This window comes from Syzygium oleosum, unplaced genomic scaffold (assembly GCF_021117445.2).
Source record: "Syzygium oleosum isolate NSW1041296 unplaced genomic scaffold, Sole_v2.1 Sole_v2.02, whole genome shotgun sequence".
Classification (NCBI taxonomy): domain Eukaryota; kingdom Viridiplantae; phylum Streptophyta; class Magnoliopsida; order Myrtales; family Myrtaceae; genus Syzygium; species Syzygium oleosum.
Genome location: NW_026607486.1, coordinates 11,930,384 through 11,948,056, shown reverse-complemented (window position 1 = coordinate 11,948,056; position 17,673 = coordinate 11,930,384). Strand labels below are relative to the sequence as shown.

Sequence of the window (17,673 nt, the reverse complement as noted above, 5' to 3'; positions counted from 1 at the left end):
TCTGGACAGGCATTCTGAAATGCGAACTTAGGATGTTCGGTTTATGAGTGGATAGTCTAAGAATAGATCTCAAGTCAGAGGCTAATATACGGCCCAGAGGACAGGTTTAACAGTTAAAAACAGATTTTAGTATATAGATTAGGCAATCAAAATTGCTGATGTGGACACCGGCCATCAATCCATATCAACAAATGCATCACCACATTCTTAGGGAAAAGTACAAAAAAATTCCTAAACCTATATTGTATCAATTCAATCCAAAACCTTTCAATCAAATCAATTTAGTCATAAACATTTACACATTGGTACCAATTCAATTCATCCCACCACTATAAGTCGAAATTGCTAACGTATACACCAACCGTCCTACGTGGCACAGTCAGTACTAACATGGCAATTTTTAAATAATATTTCTAATTTTGTATTGATTTTTTTCTTCTTTTTTTTCCTTTTCCTTTTGCCTTTTTCTTTTCCTTTGCCCTGTGGCCGATACTCAGCCATGGTCGGCGATTGGCCATAGGCAAGGGTTGCCCTCACCGCCTGGGCGAGGTGCACTCGCAAACGGCCGCGGGCGAGGCCAATCTCACCATGGCCTAGCCGATCGCAAACGAAGCCGACCTCACCCGTGGCCAGCCTTTCGTTTGTCTGTTAGTTTCAACAAGCTCCAACTAGGGGTGTCAATGGGTCGGGTCGGGTCGGGTTTTCATGATACCTAACCCGACCCGAAACAATGAATATGTGTGCTTGGCCCGACCCGAAACAAGACCCGAACATGATATAGCCGCACGATCGGGTCGGTTCGGTTCGGGTCGGTTCTGTTCGGTTCGGGTTCGTGTTTTAGATTTTTATTATAAATTAAGATTAAGTTATACCTAAAGGTGTCAATGGGTCGGGTTGGGTCTAGTCTCCATGCTACCCTACTCGACCCGAATCATAAAACATATGTGGACTCTTGACCAGAACCGAACATGACCCGAAACGCAAAAACCGAGTCGGGTTTCGGGTCTTTTGGGTTCAAGCTAATATTTGACGATGTTACAATTGATTCAAAGGTTGGTGCTTATTGTTTGTTTTATCTAAATTGACTCATCCCATGTATCCCCGGTTTTCGTCGCCCTCGATTGCCTCTGAATTCGGGTATTCTGATTGCCTCTTGTCTCCGTTCTCACATTTCGGTTTATGCTTAATGCGGGTCAGGATGCTCCGAAACCATGCTTTTTACCGATTCTGTCATGGATTTGTCCGGGAATTACATCATGTTGTCCCGTCATTTGCTTGAAAGTTATCGGATTTCATGCAAGTATGCATCTTTGCTTGATGTACTTATCAAGTTATCTACCAAAGACACAAATGCAGATGAAGACTTGAAATTTTGCCGGTTGAATCGTTGATCTAGTGACACCACTTCGAGACGGACTATGGTGACTCGTGAGCTCTTTGGATCGGATGATGGCAGCAGAGTAGATGAGAAGGACGGAAGCAGATTCGTCAAGGACGACGAAGTTGACGACGGCGGGCCATTTCACGTTCTGGAGGAGGACGAAGTTGAACGACAGTGCTACAAAGTGAAATGTGTTTCGGTTCTAAAAATAAAAAATAAAAATAAAAATATATGTGTTTCGGTTCGGTTCGTGTTCTAAACACGAACCGAACCGAAACCATTGAGATACCCATTTGCTTAGCTAATACCCGAACATGAAGTTGACCCGGCCCGAAAATACCCAAAACTTCGGATCGGGTCGAGTCGGTTCATGTTCCGATTCGGGTATATTGTTTGGTTTTGATACCCCTAGCTCCAACGATGGTGTTCATTCTCATCCCTAACGGCAAGACATTGTTCTACCATCTAAAACCCCTAGCACCAAAGCCCTCCAAAGTCTCAAGCAGTCGATCCACTAGAAATCCCGAGGCCCCACTTCTCTCCAACGCTTGATCTCTTCCTCCAACCTCAGATTGCTAGCGCTGACAAGTCCCTCCTCGTCTCTCAGCTCGGCGTCCGATCGAGCTTCACCTTGACCCTCCACATCTCCTTGCTCTGTTCAACTTCCTCAACTCGAAGCTGCCTCCGAATTATGTGGCCGGTCTCTGTTGCGACGCCATCGGATTCGCCACCCGGTCGGATATCTGGCTTGCCCGGCTACCCCCAACTTGCCCGACCGGTTCGCCACCGGTATTGGTGGAACGTCGACTGGGGGTGCTATTGGTGCCGGCCACGGTAGAAAAGAAAAGTAAAGAAGGAAAAGAAAGAGAAGAAAAAAGAAAAACAATAATTATTTAAAAATTTTGAAACAATATTTAAAAATTTAAATTATTCACGTCAGCACCAACCATACGACCAAAGACAGCCGGCATCCACGTTAGTAATTTTTTGCTTAAATTGGCCGGATAGACTCAATTGATAATAATGTAAAAAGATTTAGGATTAAATTGGTCAAATCGAAAGGTTTATAACTGAATTGATAATGCAATAAGTTTAGTAATTTTTAGGTACATTTCCCCCACATTCTTATCAAGAATAAAGAAGAGGTACAGGTGATGCAAACTATTAGGAAAGCAAACTTTTGAGTAGCCTGATAGCAGTACTCCTTAGACTTCATTTGTTTCGTAATAAATTTTTCTGAGAAAACATTTTTCTCATTTTTCAGCATTTGAATCGCTTTGAAAAATAAGTCGACAGAATAAAATTTCTTAGTCAATGGAAAACTAATGTTTTCAGGAAAATTAGAAATCATTTTCCAAAATATGATTAAATATCGACGTTTAGATCAAAAACTCTACGCTCAGGCACAAGAATCTCAACGCTCATTCCCGGATCCTTGGTAGTGGGGCTAGAACTAGAGGTTAGGGTCGGGTCTACAGTGGTCCATCGAGGGCAAGCCTGTGTCTATTTAGGCCAGGCCCAGTTTTCCCATGCCTGGAACCCCAGCACCCCGTCCAAGGTCCATCTAGGCCGTGCCCAAGACCCCGGCCGCCACACTTGGGTCAATCGACGGTGAGCCTGGTAACATCAAGGCTGGGCCTGCGTCCCTAGCACTCGAGCTCTGGTCCATCAAGGTTAACCCGACGCTTGTGCCCGGGTCCTCAGCTCTAAAGCCCAAGTCCATCAAGGTCTGGCTTGGGACTTCCTTATCCATGCTCGCGTCCCCCGCTCCCGCGCCCAGGTTCTCAACACCCGCACCCCAGTCCATTAAGGCTAGGCCTGGGACCCCTGCCCCCATACGTAAGTCCTTGGCCCTCAGCTTTGGTCCATCGAGGTCGTGCCTAGGACCTTGGCACTTGTGCCTAAGTCCCCAATTCATAGGCCCGTGTCCATTGAGGTAGGGCCCGTGCCCCGGACCTCGGCCACCCATGCCTGAGTCCATCGAGGTCGGGTCCGGAACCCAGTATCTTTGATTCCTGAAAGTGTTTCCACAGTTTTTCACTTCTCTTTTGGGGAAAAGATGCAGAAAGCGTCAGTAGTAATAATTCTTGCGTTGCAACCGGTAATGTCCCCATCAAGGCCTTATGATTTCTACAGATTGAATTGAATGTCGGATTCATATCTAGAGCGATAAACTTGTAACAGCATAAACCAACAACAAAAATACGAAAAACAAGAAATCAACACCAAAAACCCTATCGGCGCAGGAGCACATCCATTATGTTTTGGGTCGAGTCACTTACGATGGAAGTCCAACCCGAACCATTGACACTCCTCCCATGAGTGCCTCAGTGACAGGGGAGGCGAGGAGAGAACCTTGCCCTTCGAGACTATTAACTTGCACTTTTCTCTCTTTTTCTTCAGCACTTCAATTCTCGATTTAAAAGCCAGTTTTCTCACTTATCCCAATAATCATTCAAAAAATCGGGCAAAATTATTGACCTGAAAGAACGTGAAAATTCTTGGCAAATAAGTAAGTCAAGCACATGTAATTGTAACTTAACCGAACAATATTAATGTAACAGATCTTTCACATTAAATTCTGATTGGCACATGCCTTTTACTTCAAATAAAATAATTTAAATATCTGAAATTCAAAGTAGTTCTATTTCTTTAGGAAAATTCTAAATAAGGGCTTGGAGTGCCCTCATTTTCTCAAATAAAGGTCTGATTTGAACCTTGTGTCAAATAATAGCATGAAGTTGCCATGTCAGTATTAAATAAGGGCCCGAAATGGTCATGATCGATCCAAATAAGGACTTGACCTCGTTTGTCGCCGACTGGCTAAATATTCCGACTGATCAAGGACATTTTTGTCCAAATACAATTCTAATTTTAATTTATCTTTTTAATTTTTCCTTTCTTTTATTTTTTCCTTTTTTCTTTCTTTTTCTGGTTTATTCTTCGCCAGTGATGCCCGGAAAGGGCTGGGTGAGGGCCGCCCTTACGAGCGGCCGATGAGGCAGCCCTCAAAAGCTCAAGTGAGGGTTGAGGCCGGCGAAACCCTCGCTTGAGGACTGCCTCGCCGGCCTTGCCTATGGCCAGTGAGGGTGGCCCTTGCTAGATCGGGCGAGGGTCGCTCTCGCTCAGCCCTTTTTGGCCATTGGCGAAGAACAAATCAGAAAAAAGAGAAAAAAAAAAAAGAAAGGAAAAAAATTAAAAAAAAAGGTAAATGATGAAAATGCCCTTTACCATTCAGAGTAGTCAGACCCTTCTTTGAAACTAATATAGCCATTTTATGCCTTTATTTGAAATAACATCCATTTTAAATTTTTATTTAAGAAAATAAAGGCACTTGATATCCTTATTTAAAGTAAGATTAATTTCATATCTTGAGAAAATAGCGGCACTTCGTTACCTTATTTGAAAATTTTCTTATTTTTCTTGAATTTTGTCGAAAAAGTAGTTCTAAATGCACCCGTAGGGCGATGGCAATCTCGAAATATTCATAAACCCTCCTCCTCCCTCTGCGCGAACGCAAAAACCCCTCTCTCTCTCTCTCTCTCTTTTCTCTCTCTAGCATCCCCCACCTCCCAAACCCCTGCAACAATGGCGTCGTCGACCTCAGCTCTCCCCAGGACCCGGGAGACGAAGAAGAAGGAGAAGGGAGACAAGTACAAGCTGAAGGACCTCAAGGCCCTGGGCCACCAGCTCCTCACCTCCCGCGCCCACGTCAACAACCTCCCCCTCCTCCTCGCCTTCGTCTCCCCGGACTCCCCGCCGCAGCACGCCCTCGAGTCCCTCCTCTCCCTGCAGTCCTTCTTCACCCCCCTCGCCCCCGCCCTCCCCCCGTCCTCCGCTTCCGCGGCCGCCGCCGCCGCCGCCGCCGCCGCGAGCCGCAAGGAGGACGCCAGGGCGGATCCCGAGCTGATTTACCGGACGTGGCTCCGGTCCAAGTTCGACGAGTTCGTTCGGTCGCTTGTCGGGATCGCGGTGTCGGCGGAAGCCGAGGAGACTCTCAGAGTGAGTGAATTGTTCCGGGCGTTCTTCTGTGAGGGCTTCTTTTTCTGTTTGCTTGAAAATTGTGAGTTTTTGAGTAGGAGTGCCTTTGGTTTATTCTGTGATTGGTAAGTAAAATTGTGAATTTATGGCATCTGAAGGACCAATGTGGCGGATTTGAGCTTGGGTGCTTCTTTTTTTTCCCCCTTGTTTAAGGGCTTTCAGTATTGCTATTTGCATTTTTATATCCTGCTCAGAAGAGACAGTGCAGCGGCCTGTGATTAGTTTGGTTTATCATGGTTTCGGCACTGTTGATTTCCTTTGCGCATTGAGCTGTTTTAGATTTATAGAGTTGATATTGCCGGTGTTATCTTCCTCTGTTGTGTACCTGGTTTTCTTTCTGCACCGTGAGGATTTTGGTTTGTGTAGGAAATTGTGTTGGATGCAATAATGGAGTTCGTGAAGATGGGAAAAGGGGGTAGGTTTCAATCAGTCATTTACCACCAGCTTCTACATAGCATTGTAAGCTATTTTTTTTTTATCTCTCTACGTTTGTGTTCTGGCAATCCATCTTTTTATAATTCGATTCACGATGGTACTCAACTGCTTCCTTTTCCAGGTCTATTCTTCTACAGAAGTTGATTTTTTGTTGGAATTGCTATCGTCGAAGTACTTAAAGTACATTGACATTCGGTATGATACACTGATAAGCTGCTCATAGTCGTACCTGTCTTCTTTGCCATGCTTGGAGCTGGGGATAGATTTCTCATTTTGTGCCATTCGTTTTGTTGTGTCCACCTTTAAATGAAATCACAGTTATATTCTGATTTTTTAAAAAGGCGTCATATTGCCTGTGATGGCAAAGAGAGAATGACATCACAGTTATTTTCTAATCTGTGAACAAGGCATTATATTACCAGTGACACATAGATGCTTTAACAGTTTAACTTTCGCTCTCTCTTTGGTTAGTGGTAACCAAGTAATAAAATTTTGGCGGAACAGAACCACAAATTTTTCTACATTGGAAATGTTATTTTTCAGTGTCATTTTCTCCTGAAGTCAATTGCATTCTGTTAACTTTCTGTTATGTTCTTGGTGCAGTTACTTTACGTACATTACACTAGAAAAGCTTTCCAGGAATTTGGAGACTAAAGATATGAGAGGTACTTGGTGCTCCTCCTTTAAATCTGTGGTAGCAGTGCTACTTTTGGTATTTTCTTCATTGTTTTGTACTCTTTCTATCAGATGACAGAAGTTTTGCTGATGCCGAGGATGGGAGGGATTTGAAAGCTAGGTTAGTATATTACATCTTTGTTGAGAATGAAATTCTCCGATAGTTTCTTTCTTTATTTGCCTTTTGAGCCTGAAGTCTCACAGTTCCTTATTGTGGTGGAACTGGTGTCTGTTTAGCTTGTAGTGACATTATCTGATATTCATCTTCATGTTAGAGGTGTAAATAGCATTTGCAGAACTCTGCATAATGTCATGCTCCATTACAAATTGTCTCCCTGTGAAAACATGACCTAATTGGAAAAGAAATAGGTTTTATGATTATTTTTTTGGTGATTCACATCCTTTTTTTTTCTTTCATAAAGGAAGAGCTTCTTATCTTGATATTTTCTTTTTCTCGTGGTTTCATAATCTTCTACCTTCTGGTTGCTCTTTGGTTTCAAGTTTCCACACATCTCTATGTCCCGGAAATTAAGCACAGTTATATGATTTAGAGACAAAGTATAGAGTACACCAACTGTCGTTGTAGTTGTTCACAGGAAGTTATTTCTAGATTTATTACTGGTAAAGGGTTCCTTGGTAATTGACTAAGCATCAATTTGTTGGTAAATTTATTACATGCCAAAAAAAAAATGCTTAGAATTTAACAACAGAATGATGATTAGTATCTAGGAGCAATTAGCCTGCCTTTCTGATTGATTTTCCATGTGTTGCAGCATCGAGCGCTCGATTGGTACGATCCATTACATCATATCGCATGTCCCTCCTCTGAACAACCTGGATGAAAAATCTGATTGTGAGATGTGGAGTGGTTCAGGTAATTGCTGCATGTTTGACAGGATGTTCATGCTTTCTTGTTGCTATATTCAAAATTTTTCTGGTTCAAAAAACAGGTGATGGTAGTGGAACGTCCGAGTCTTTAAAACCAGAAGTTGAAAAGCCTAAAAGTGAAAAGCACGAATCTTCTGTATGTATTACTGGTTAATCTACTTCCCTTTAAGATTTTCCTGATCTTCAGCTTTTCCTTTTGAATATTCAAAGTGATCTGTATGCTTACTTTCTATTATAGAAAATGGGTATTTGCTTCTCTGTTTAATATCGCTTCAGGTACTGTCTGCCACCAAAATAGCTAAGAAGATAAAATTGAAGTTCACTAAAGCGTGGATTTCGTTTTTGAGGTTGCCACTTCCACTTGATGTATATAAAGAGGTATTTCCGGGAACTTCTTTATAATAATGCGCATGAAAGTTTCCAGAGTGTGACTTTCTGTGGTGCCCCTGGTAGCTCTGTCCACTGGTTCATTGTGTTTGATATGATGGTTTGACCATGCAAATGGAGAATTAGATGACGGATTTATCTTTGCATCTTGGTACATCAACATTGGAACAAGTTCGAGTGCCTGTTGACTGACGCAACTAGCTTGAAAGAGCCTTTGCCATCGAGTATTCTTCATTGCCGGTTGTTTGCCATGTAAAAATATGGAAAATCTTTGTCTTTTTCAAGCGATTATTTATTTTGGCTCCCGAACCTCATAGTATGGTCTACGTTTAATAGTAGTTTGGTATGGGGAACAAATGTTTTAGTATGGACCTTGTTTGGGTTGCTGGAATTACTAGCAAAACTGTGTTTCCTTCAGCGTCTGTCGTATTGATATTAGTTAACCTTTTGCTCATGGTCATATTATCCTTCTATGGTTTCCTTATAGAAGGGGTGTTGTATTGACTGTACGTCCAAAGTTCTATTTGAAACTAAATGACATGCCTAGCTTTGGACACTCAGGTTCTGGTCTCTCTCCCTCAGGCAGTTATTCCTCGCCTGTCTAATCCCATCATGTTATGGTGAGTTTGCTTCCAGAATTTTTTTTCATTTGCTTGTCAATTTGACATCTTTCATGCTCAAGAATTGGAACTTATGTTGTAAACCGAAATTTTTTGTAGTGATTTTTTGACGAGATCGTACGACATTGGTGGAGTTGTCAGTGTCATGGCTCTCAGCAGTCTCTTCATCCTCATGACGCAACATGGCTTAGAATATCCCAACTTCTATGAAAAGCTTTATGCACTATTGCAACCCTCCATCTTCATTGCAAAGCACAGGGCGAAATTTTTCGAAGTAATCTTTTGACTGATCATGTATATTATATAGTAACTGACTCTGGATCATTTCTCCAAGCAGTCCTGCGTCACATCAATTTTCATCTGAATATGTGATCTATGTCTATATGGGACCTAGAATAGTCTGAATTGTTATAGATTCATGAAGTTAGCAATGATTGAGGGTTTTTAGTTTGTGTTTGCCGTGAACTGTGTTGATGCAATATGTGAACCGTTACTTTTGGCAGCTTAGATAATGGTAAGTTGTTCAGATGACCGATATGCAATTTCATGTAGGCCTGTGCATTAGAAGAGGTGGTAGAGATATCCAATAAAGCGATCTGGACCTTTCCTGACATGAAGCTGACATTTTGTGGATGCTTTACTGGCTTCATCTCTTTCTTATGTTGACCTGCTCATATTGTCGAGAAATATATGAATGTCTAAGAGGATGAACTTGAAACTAGAGACAATCTATCTGGCATTCATGCTTTTCTGAACCTTTGGATTGCTTTCTGACCCTATGCTAATTGTTTATTGCAGCTGCTTGATTCCTGCTTAAAATCACCCCTCCTTCCAGCATATTTGGCTGCTGCTTTTGCTAAGAAACTTAGTCGACTAGCACTTTCTGTGCCTCCAGCAGGGGCACTGGTTATAGTTGCTCTTATCCACAATCTCTTGCGACGGCATCCTTCAATCAACTGTTTGGTGCACAGGGTATTTATCTGATCTTTGAGCCTGGGTTTCATTTTTTTTTAATTCCACTACCTTAAGGTCTGTCTCGATTTACTTTTACTTTTTGCTTTTAATATAATTCTTGAATTTGTGCATGTCAATAAAGAAGGACCATTGAGTTTAGTAACGCCTTGTATTTACCTGGATTGTGTGTTCTTTGTCTAGCTAATGGCATAACGTAGGGTGCAGTTGGAATGGTATTTCATGCTATTTGAGCACCCAAAGGATTGGGAAAAAGCTCCCATGTTTGTTAAATATTTCCAAATGTGATTTGTGGCAACTTACTGCAATTGAGGCTGATATATGTGGTACCCATGTTTTGTCGGCTTGTAGGCTTTCTTTCGCAAATTTGCTGTTATTTTTTACATTATAGGTATCTCCGTCGTGATGCTTTGATAACTTCTCCTATGTTCATCGTCGACGGACATAGCTTCTCTAAATAAATGACTTCTTAGAATTTTATACTGTCTGGTGGGAAGGATGGATTGTACGGGTGCTGCTTGATTTTTTGTCTGAGCTGAATCTTTAGAAGCAGATTTACCTTTAATTTTGGTGAAATGGTGGCTCTGTTAGTTTGGGTTACATACCGATGTATAAGAAAGGATAATTGTAGGCTTGGAACTTAATATTTTTTCTGAGCTTCTACCAGGACTCTTTGAAGGAAGTTTTACCTTTAATTTTAGTGGAATGATGCTCCTGTTTGACTGGTTGCCCCTCCCCACCCCACCCACCAGAGAAATAAACTCTCACACATACACATATTTGTGGAGATGTGCAGGAAGATGTTGAGTCCGAGGCCAAGGATCAGCTGAAATTGGAGGAGCAGACTGCTGGCAATGGAAATGACTCAACTGAAATAGATTTGTCTAAAAAACCTGGTTTTGATCATTTCCGGGATACTGAAGTTAATCCTGCGAAGACTAATGCAATGAGTAAGCGTGCTAAATTTTCTGTATCTCATGCATAGTTTAACTCATTCAATCGAAGAAAAATTGGCATTTACATGGCTGACTAACATTCTTTGTTGCTTTGTAACATGCTGATGAGTGATGACATTTCTCATCGCAGGAAGTTCACTTTGGGAAATTGATACGCTACGACACCATTATTGTCCTCCAGTTTCAAGGTATGGGAGCCACGTCCTGTCGTAATATTCTAGTGCACTTTACGTCCTGCTTTTAACTCTACTCCTTTCCCTGTGCATATTAGGTTCGTCTTATCATTGGAGAGCGATTTGACAGTCCGGGCTAAGACAACAGAAGTCAGCATTAAAGATTTTAGTTCTGGTTCATATGGAACAATATTTGCAGAGGAGGTAAAATTAATTTTAAGTCTCCAAATTCCAAAACTCATCTCACTTTCTGTGGTGCTGTGCTTGAGATATAATTCATACTCCTATCCGCCTCCATTATTTGCTTTCACTTTTGTACTTTTTGTCTCGGTTTGTTTTGTCTTCTCTATTGCATTGGTGAACAGCTAGATTGGAATCTGTTCTGGGGGCAGGCTTTTTTCCCTTTTTATGTTTGTTCTTTGCAATGCATGGCTGTTTTACATCTCAAGCATATGTTGAGGAAGGAGCTTGTGTGTCAAGTACATTGTGTCTTTTGATGTTCAATGAGTTTCATATTTGCCTTTTCCATTCCACTGATGTAGTCTGTTTTTTTCAGGAAATATGCTGTCAATGTATCAGTCAAAATCATATGTTCATATTTACTGCGACTATAATTGTATTATGTGATTTCTTCTCTCTCCATAACCATTTCTTGTACCCCTGCACAGATGAGACGAAGGGTGAAACAGGTGTCCCTTGCATTTTATACAGCAACTCCCTCATCTTTGTTCTCAGAATCTGATTTTCCTGGTTGGATTTTCCATTATGAAAATGGGGAGAAAACGGATGCCGCCGATGATGATGGTATAACTAAGAATGTGATTGGAGATCACGCTCACAAATCTGCAAAACGTCAGCGAGTGGAATCCTGATGACTAGAGCTCTCATCTGCCTTCTGCTGTGATCTCATGCTTCCATGCGTGGTCATTGCCGCTGAAGATTTTTTTCACCTAAGTTGCAGTTTAGTACCTTACACCAATTCTTAAAGAATTGACCAATATTAGATCCAAATCTTGTTGTAAATTAACTTTGAGAAGACGTGAGCACATCGGAAAATGGTTCACGTGATTCTTTTGCTCAACAATTTATCTTGATTGAAATTTTGAAATATGTTTACACACTTTGTAGATTCTCCTGCCAGTAGTTACTTGAGATCATATAATCTGATAAGAGTACCATTGAAGCGATTTAAGCTATGAAGGATACGAACTTTGCATGCATCTGAACGAGATGCCAAGATGTAGATTGTGAAAGCTGCAAGTCATTCTTGTTTTGCTTAGTCTCGAGCATTTCGAGATCCTAGTACTTCAGAGTGCGATAACTCAGCCCGGCATTGGAAATTACAAGTTAAACAGCTGCCGCAAGTTCTTCGGTGTTTCCTATTTCAGCAGTTGTTCGGTAGTCTTATATGAACAAAGAGGACCTGTTATATGTCCATTATAATCAGGAGAGAGAGAGAGAGAGAGAGAGAGAGAGAGAGAGAGAGAGAGAGAGAGAGAGAGAGAGAGACCATTACTTGTATAGCAGATCTAAAATAAACAAAATCTTACTATGTTAAGATGTACACAGAGCTACAGACAAACGTCAAACATTTGTTATTTCGCCCGACATCAAGCCATACGATGGCACAATCGGGAATGGCGGCCCTTTTCTCCGCAAGACACCGTAGGGCTCCTCCTAAAATTGTGAAGAATGAATTACAATTTCACTCCCAATCACATACTATTATCCAATGCATCCCGAAGAAGACATAGACCTTCAATGGATATACTTCTCTTCAACTTTGGTATCTCGAGCCGAGGAGGTGGATCCGATGAAAAACATACAACTACTACCGTCAGATTATCGAGCGTATTCCGATTAAGTGCCTCTCGAACTAATTCCCTCGAGCACCTCTCAGGATCGTTGTGAATCATTAGCTCCTTCCTTGCAATTGTAACAGCACATTGGCTGCTCATCACATCCCACAAGCCATCGCAGCCGAGAATCAGGAACTCATCCTCTTCACAGAGAACCATCTCCTGCAGCTCCGGCTCTGCAGTCAAGGGACAAGATGAGCCTTCAGGGCCTTTCATGTGCCAGTCTCCAATAGCCCGTGCAACAGACAGATCACCATTTAGATAACCATCATAAACAACACCACCGAGTTTCTTGATTCTGAGCCGCTCTGATGTAGAATCAGGTTTATGGTCTTTGGACAGCTCAATTGCCTTTCCACGCTTCCCCAAGACCGCCCTGCAGTCCCCGGCATTAGCTATCAGCATTGTCCTGAAAAGAGAGAAGGAGCACTTTTTAGGAGTCACTCCAATTATGAGCAAGAAGATAGAGTGATTATCATTAAAATCTGTCAATGAAACCGTTTTACAGTAAAAAGCCGGCTCAGAAACCTCAGATCTGTATAGACAGATACAGTTCGCCAGGCAAATCTTACATTCTAAGTTCCTCAAGAAGAACAATTGATCTACAAAATCATACAAATTTCAATATGGTGGATGCTCAACTCCTACTAAAATAATCGCATGACCATCTAAGCGCAGTTGGTCCATGGTCAAAGCACAAATGCTCGAATTCTCAACTAGTTGGCAATGAAGTTACAAGAACCACTAATGCACCAAGAATTTATTTAAAGTGGAACAGAATGGATGAAGTTCAACTCTTTCACCTTCCATGAATAAGGGCAGTCAAAACAGTGGTACCAGAGGAACTGTCGAGAGAATCTGCATTGGCAAATGCGCTATCAGCTTTCAAGAAAGCACTCTTCATAGCCTTCTTCAAACAGACGGGGAAATGGGTGTCCTTGACTATAAACCTCAGAATGTTCTCTCGGACAAATGAAGCTGCATCAGTGCCACCATGACCATCAAACACCTGAAGTGATGGAGAAATAGTAGAATAAAACATCTCATTGCATTCCACAAAAAAACTAACTGTTGACTGTGATAGGCCAAGTTATACTGTTTACCAAACCAGTAACAACAAATCCTCATACACAATCATAAAAGTCAGATTACAGACCCCATAGAAAGCTCCGGGACAAGGAAATTCTGCAGCTGCACCTAAATGTTGGGGAAGGTTGTCTATGCAGATGTGCTCATCCTCCATAGATGGCTTTCGCCCAATGTTAGAATAGCTTCCAGAGCGGAATACCGGTACAAAAGGAGGATGTTCATCTGATGAAGGAGGATGCTCATCTGATGACGGCTCTACAGTAACTACTCCAGTCTCCAATTCCTAATTAGGGAGAACAAATAGGATATCAGTTGCCAAACAAATTCTGCAGACAACTAAGCAAAACAATCAAATATAACCACATTGTCTACAACATTTCATGAGCAGCACCCAAAAAGAAAAAAGAAAAAAAAAGGATGTCGTAACCAATTCAACCGCAGAAGACAACTGCGAGGAGCTCATGCGGTGTCTAGGAGGTTTTCCGATCGGCGGTTGCTTCAGGTCCACAAGAACTTCCCCCTTTTCATCAGCTGTTACCACCAAATCTCCCTCTCCATAATTAGCTTTGAACGACGAAGGTGGACACGGGTGATTGCTCTCTGGAGCCATATTCTCCTCAAAGCATGAATTCACTCTCGTGGAAGAGAAGTTAAAAACAAGTCTCTCTTGTCTTAGGCAGACTTAGCAGAACCCCCAACCAAACTGGCATGTACCAGGTCTCTCTGCAATATCAGCCTCTTCACGGCAACAATTCCTCGATTATATGGCCGACAGACCTGGGCAAGAGTAAAGAATTCAGATACGTACACTTTGAAACCCAGAAAACCATCCAAACTTCCTCCCCAATGTTAAAAATCAGACTGGTATCTAAAGTTCCCAAAACCCATGTCCTCAACAATCCAACGACGCAAAAGGACCACAACTCCAAACACAAAAGCAAAAGGGTAGTTAAAACTCCTATGCATAGATCACCATCCACCAACCCTCAAGGGCAGTTAAGAACATATCCACCTCCCCAAGACTCAAAGCACATGAAACACGCGCATGCTCTACTGTTGGGAAAGGCTATAAATTATGCAGGAGAGCCGTAAAATCTAGTAAGAAAGCGAAAAACGATTTGTGGGCACCCCCTAATTATGCCTGCCGTTCCTTTCTGGTAAGCCCACGGCACGAATCCTTACCCGAAATCTTTCAAACGATGCCTCCGAAAGGCCTTCCCGTTCAACAAAGAAGCGAATATGATGACAACCCAGAAAGGACCCGAGCGAGAGCACCAACTCACCGAACGAAAAGTTTCGAATCTTTTCTGAGTGGCGAGGAAAACAAGAATGCGGTGCGGGAGCGTTGCGTGCTGGCCTTGGGTTCTTGAACCGGCGACGACTCCCGGGGTCAATCCGGGTTGTGGTGGTGGTGGTGGGGACGGCGCGGCGGGGCACGGGGGGACCCGGAGGCGACACGTGGCAGCGACCTACGTCAACAATTGCGGCGCGGTGGCACTGGAAATTTCTGTGCTCTTCTCTGCCGTCATTACGCGGACAGGTGAAGCGGCGGTTGGATTAAGATTTCTAGACACCGAGACTAGTAGGAGGCGGCTACCATGTAAGGATGATTTCGTCCTATTAAACGGAACCAAATACATGTTAAAAAATCGAACTTTTAAACAATTCGTGTATTGCAATTATGATGTTCTGATATTATTACACCATCTATGAACCATGCTTACAAGATGGTGGGAAAATGATACAAATAATTTATGAACTTTGACCCAATATGCAATACGATTCATGAACTTTTAATTTGTTCAATTTCGTCCATGAACTTTTGATACATATTCAATTTAGTACCGAAACTATATGAAAATGTTCGATGTAATCCCTGAACTTGAACATTTTTATATAGTTCGAGGACTACGTTGAACATGTACTAAAAATCAATGGACCACATTGAACAAATTAAAATTCATGGACTACATTAAACATTATGTTAAAGTTCAGGTACTGCATTGAACAAATTAAAATTCAGAGACCGCATTACATATTAAACCAAAGTTCAGGGACCGTTTGTGTTATTGGCTCGAGAAAGTAATTTGTATAACGCTTGTCTATATACTCAAATATCATCAGTTTATCAGGAACTTTAATTATGCACTGAAATCAATTAGACCTGATTGAAATAACGATGATACATCAAACGGCACGAGGAATGACCATACAAGGATATTAACGATAATGTAGGTGTTAAGCTATAATGAAGGCATTTGGAAACATAAAAATTGATTTTCTTTTTTGTGTTGGTTTTTTAATGTGTGATTACAATCGATTCAATCTCAATATCTTGGAGTATATCTTCTCTTTTTTTTTTGCTAAGTTGAGTATATCTTCTCCATTTATGCTTATAGTAGTTCTTAAACAAAGTGAGATGAGATTAATGACAAGGTTAAGTAACCATCCTAATCCAAAAATTCTTAACTACTTCTTATTGTTCACGTGTTTCACATCTAATCTAAAATTGCTGTGAGGAATTGACACGTGGCCCCTCTGATGGTTGCCACCTCACTTTCCCTTTGCTTTTGTTCTTCTGTACTTGTTTTTGGCCTTTTCCATTTCCAAGAAAAAACTCGTTATTAATGAAAAATACTCTATCTATGATCTGGACACCACTCCACCTCACCTAATCTATAAAGAGTTATAGATGGAACGTGGGGCTAAAAGATTTTGACGCAGGTGACAAAATCTATCCATTTGTTTTTTCCTAAAAAAAATTTTAGAGTAACTTTATTCGAAAAGAAAATTGACCCACAAGGCTATGCTTGCGGGAGAAGTTTTGAGGTCCTTTCGAAGAACCGGTCATATATTAAAAATACATTGGACGAATAATAATTTATAGGTCGAAAATAACGAGAACATTTGGTATTCCCTCGTTGATTGGATACACAAACGATGTTATCCGCCCGAAGCATGTCGGCTACGTTTGGCGGTCCGGAAATATTTCTCCACGTGGTTGGGTTTTTACCATATAGTCATTCGTACATATCCATGTGCTTCTAAGATTATATGGCTTGCATGGGCCATATGATTGTCCCAGACAGACAGACAAACGGTGATGATTCGATGAGCACCAGTTCTACCCTCTCGTGACCGTGTGCGCAGGCAACTTGCCAACAGTTGTGTTAACCAATAGCTCCAAGCATTCTTTTTTATTAGCTTGTCAACGTCGACCGTCGTGATTCGAACATGGCAAATTTGTCGTGCTCCAGCCCACAGTAGCGTGGACTCCGCAGAGGCCCTCGCTTGTCGGGTTTGTAGTGCCCCGCCTCGGCTAGAAAAGGATCAAAACCCGTCCTCCCGGTTAAGACAGCGAGAGATTGAGTAGAAAGGGGCGTCTACATTCGAATTCTTTCGAAACAGATTGATTGTAGGGTTTCCATAAAGGTTTAATTAAGTTGTAACAAAAAATTGCCCCGAATGGGTTTGTACGTTGTAAACAGGACACCCAGCAAAATCCAACACATTTTACACCTTTGGCTCTAATTCTGGATAACTCCTTCACATATTTTCTTTTGAAGCTTCTTAGCTCGTCTTCCACTCGTTTCACAGTATTTCCTATACCCAAATGTGGCCGTGCAAGCCCTTATAAGACAAACGAGAGAACTACTTTACTGGTCATTCTTCAAATGGTATGATTTGAGAAAACATTGAAATGGGTTCAAGTGTGTCACTTCAAATTTGGGCTCCTTCTTCCATTGGTTGCCACATTCCATGTACAGATCGTCAAATTAGTTCACTCAAGCCAACTAAAAATAAAGAAACAGTTTGCGGATAATAAAGGAAGGACCATGCAAAAGGACTGTAAAAAGCTTTGGATATTTTTTATACATTGAACCTTATAAAATTGAAATTGAATGTCTGATAGTTTGTAGACATTATATTCATTATCCCTATAGAAAAATTGCGACATAAAGAGAGAGAATTACTGATCATTTGATGTTAATAAAAATATTAATAAAGAAGTAATACGACAGTGTTGCACCAGAGTAAAAGCAGATCTCATAACATATAGATGTTGCTGTTCTTTTCCTTGGAAAAATATGGACGGGAGTTTAACTTAATATAGGTTCATACCTCTTCATTCAAATGATCACTACGTGCACGGTTCTATAAATTGCCAAAGGCGAACAATAAGGTCATCATTGAGAA

General features: G+C 41.5%; 2 protein-coding genes across 3 annotated transcripts; one reads left to right on the top strand and one right to left on the bottom strand.

Annotated features, from left to right (window-relative positions):
- Window positions 1-4,923: 4,923 nt before the first annotated feature.
- Window positions 4,924-11,636, top strand: LOC115681563 (protein NUCLEOLAR COMPLEX ASSOCIATED 4). The gene is made up of 15 exons (XM_030605536.2): window positions 4,924-5,383; window positions 5,789-5,881; window positions 5,979-6,052; window positions 6,461-6,522; window positions 6,605-6,653; window positions 7,306-7,406; window positions 7,483-7,556; window positions 7,697-7,798; window positions 8,369-8,427; window positions 8,527-8,701; window positions 9,226-9,399; window positions 10,196-10,349; window positions 10,486-10,543; window positions 10,627-10,732; window positions 11,197-11,636. The coding sequence occupies exons 1-15, from the start codon at window positions 4,970-4,972 to the stop codon at window positions 11,398-11,400; spliced, it is 1,899 nt and encodes a 632-aa protein (XP_030461396.1). The 5' UTR covers window positions 4,924-4,969; the 3' UTR covers window positions 11,401-11,636.
- A 422-nt stretch (window positions 11,637-12,058) lies between these two features.
- On the bottom strand, window positions 12,059-14,802 carry LOC115681564 (probable protein phosphatase 2C 27). Of its 2 annotated transcripts, none has more exons than XM_056306971.1 (5): window positions 14,659-14,802; window positions 13,904-14,214; window positions 13,544-13,759; window positions 13,191-13,396; window positions 12,059-12,796 (listed from the first exon to the last, which is right to left on the bottom strand). In XM_056306971.1, the coding sequence occupies exons 2-5, from the start codon at window positions 14,084-14,086 to the stop codon at window positions 12,244-12,246; spliced, it is 1,158 nt and encodes a 385-aa protein (XP_056162946.1). In that variant the 5' UTR covers window positions 14,087-14,214; window positions 14,659-14,802; the 3' UTR covers window positions 12,059-12,243. The 2 variants fall into 2 exon arrangements, with proteins under 2 accessions (XP_056162946.1, XP_030461397.1); XM_030605537.2 differs by having other exon boundaries at window positions 13,904-14,253; window positions 14,659-14,799.
- Window positions 14,803-17,673: the final 2,871 nt, after the last annotated feature.

Excerpts from the sequence above, each read along its gene's own strand:
- LOC115681564 (XM_056306971.1), bottom strand. The coding sequence starts at position 14,086 with ATGGCTCCAGAGAGCAATCACCCGTGTCCACCTTCGTCGTTCAAAGCT. Across the intron at positions 13,397-13,543 it reads GTCCCGGAGCTTTCTATGGG|GTGTTTGATGGTCATGGTGG; the intron begins GTCTGTAATCTG and ends CCATCACTTCAG. Across the intron at positions 12,797-13,190 it reads ACTGCCCTTATTCATGGAAG|GACAATGCTGATAGCTAATG; the intron begins GTGAAAGAGTTG and ends CTCTCTTTTCAG.
- LOC115681563 (XM_030605536.2), top strand. The coding sequence starts at position 4,970 with ATGGCGTCGTCGACCTCAGCTCTCCCCAGGACCCGGGAGACGAAGAAG. Across the intron at positions 5,882-5,978 it reads ACCAGCTTCTACATAGCATT|GTCTATTCTTCTACAGAAGT; the intron begins GTAAGCTATTTT and ends TTCCTTTTCCAG. Across the intron at positions 8,702-9,225 it reads ACAGGGCGAAATTTTTCGAA|CTGCTTGATTCCTGCTTAAA; the intron begins GTAATCTTTTGA and ends TGTTTATTGCAG.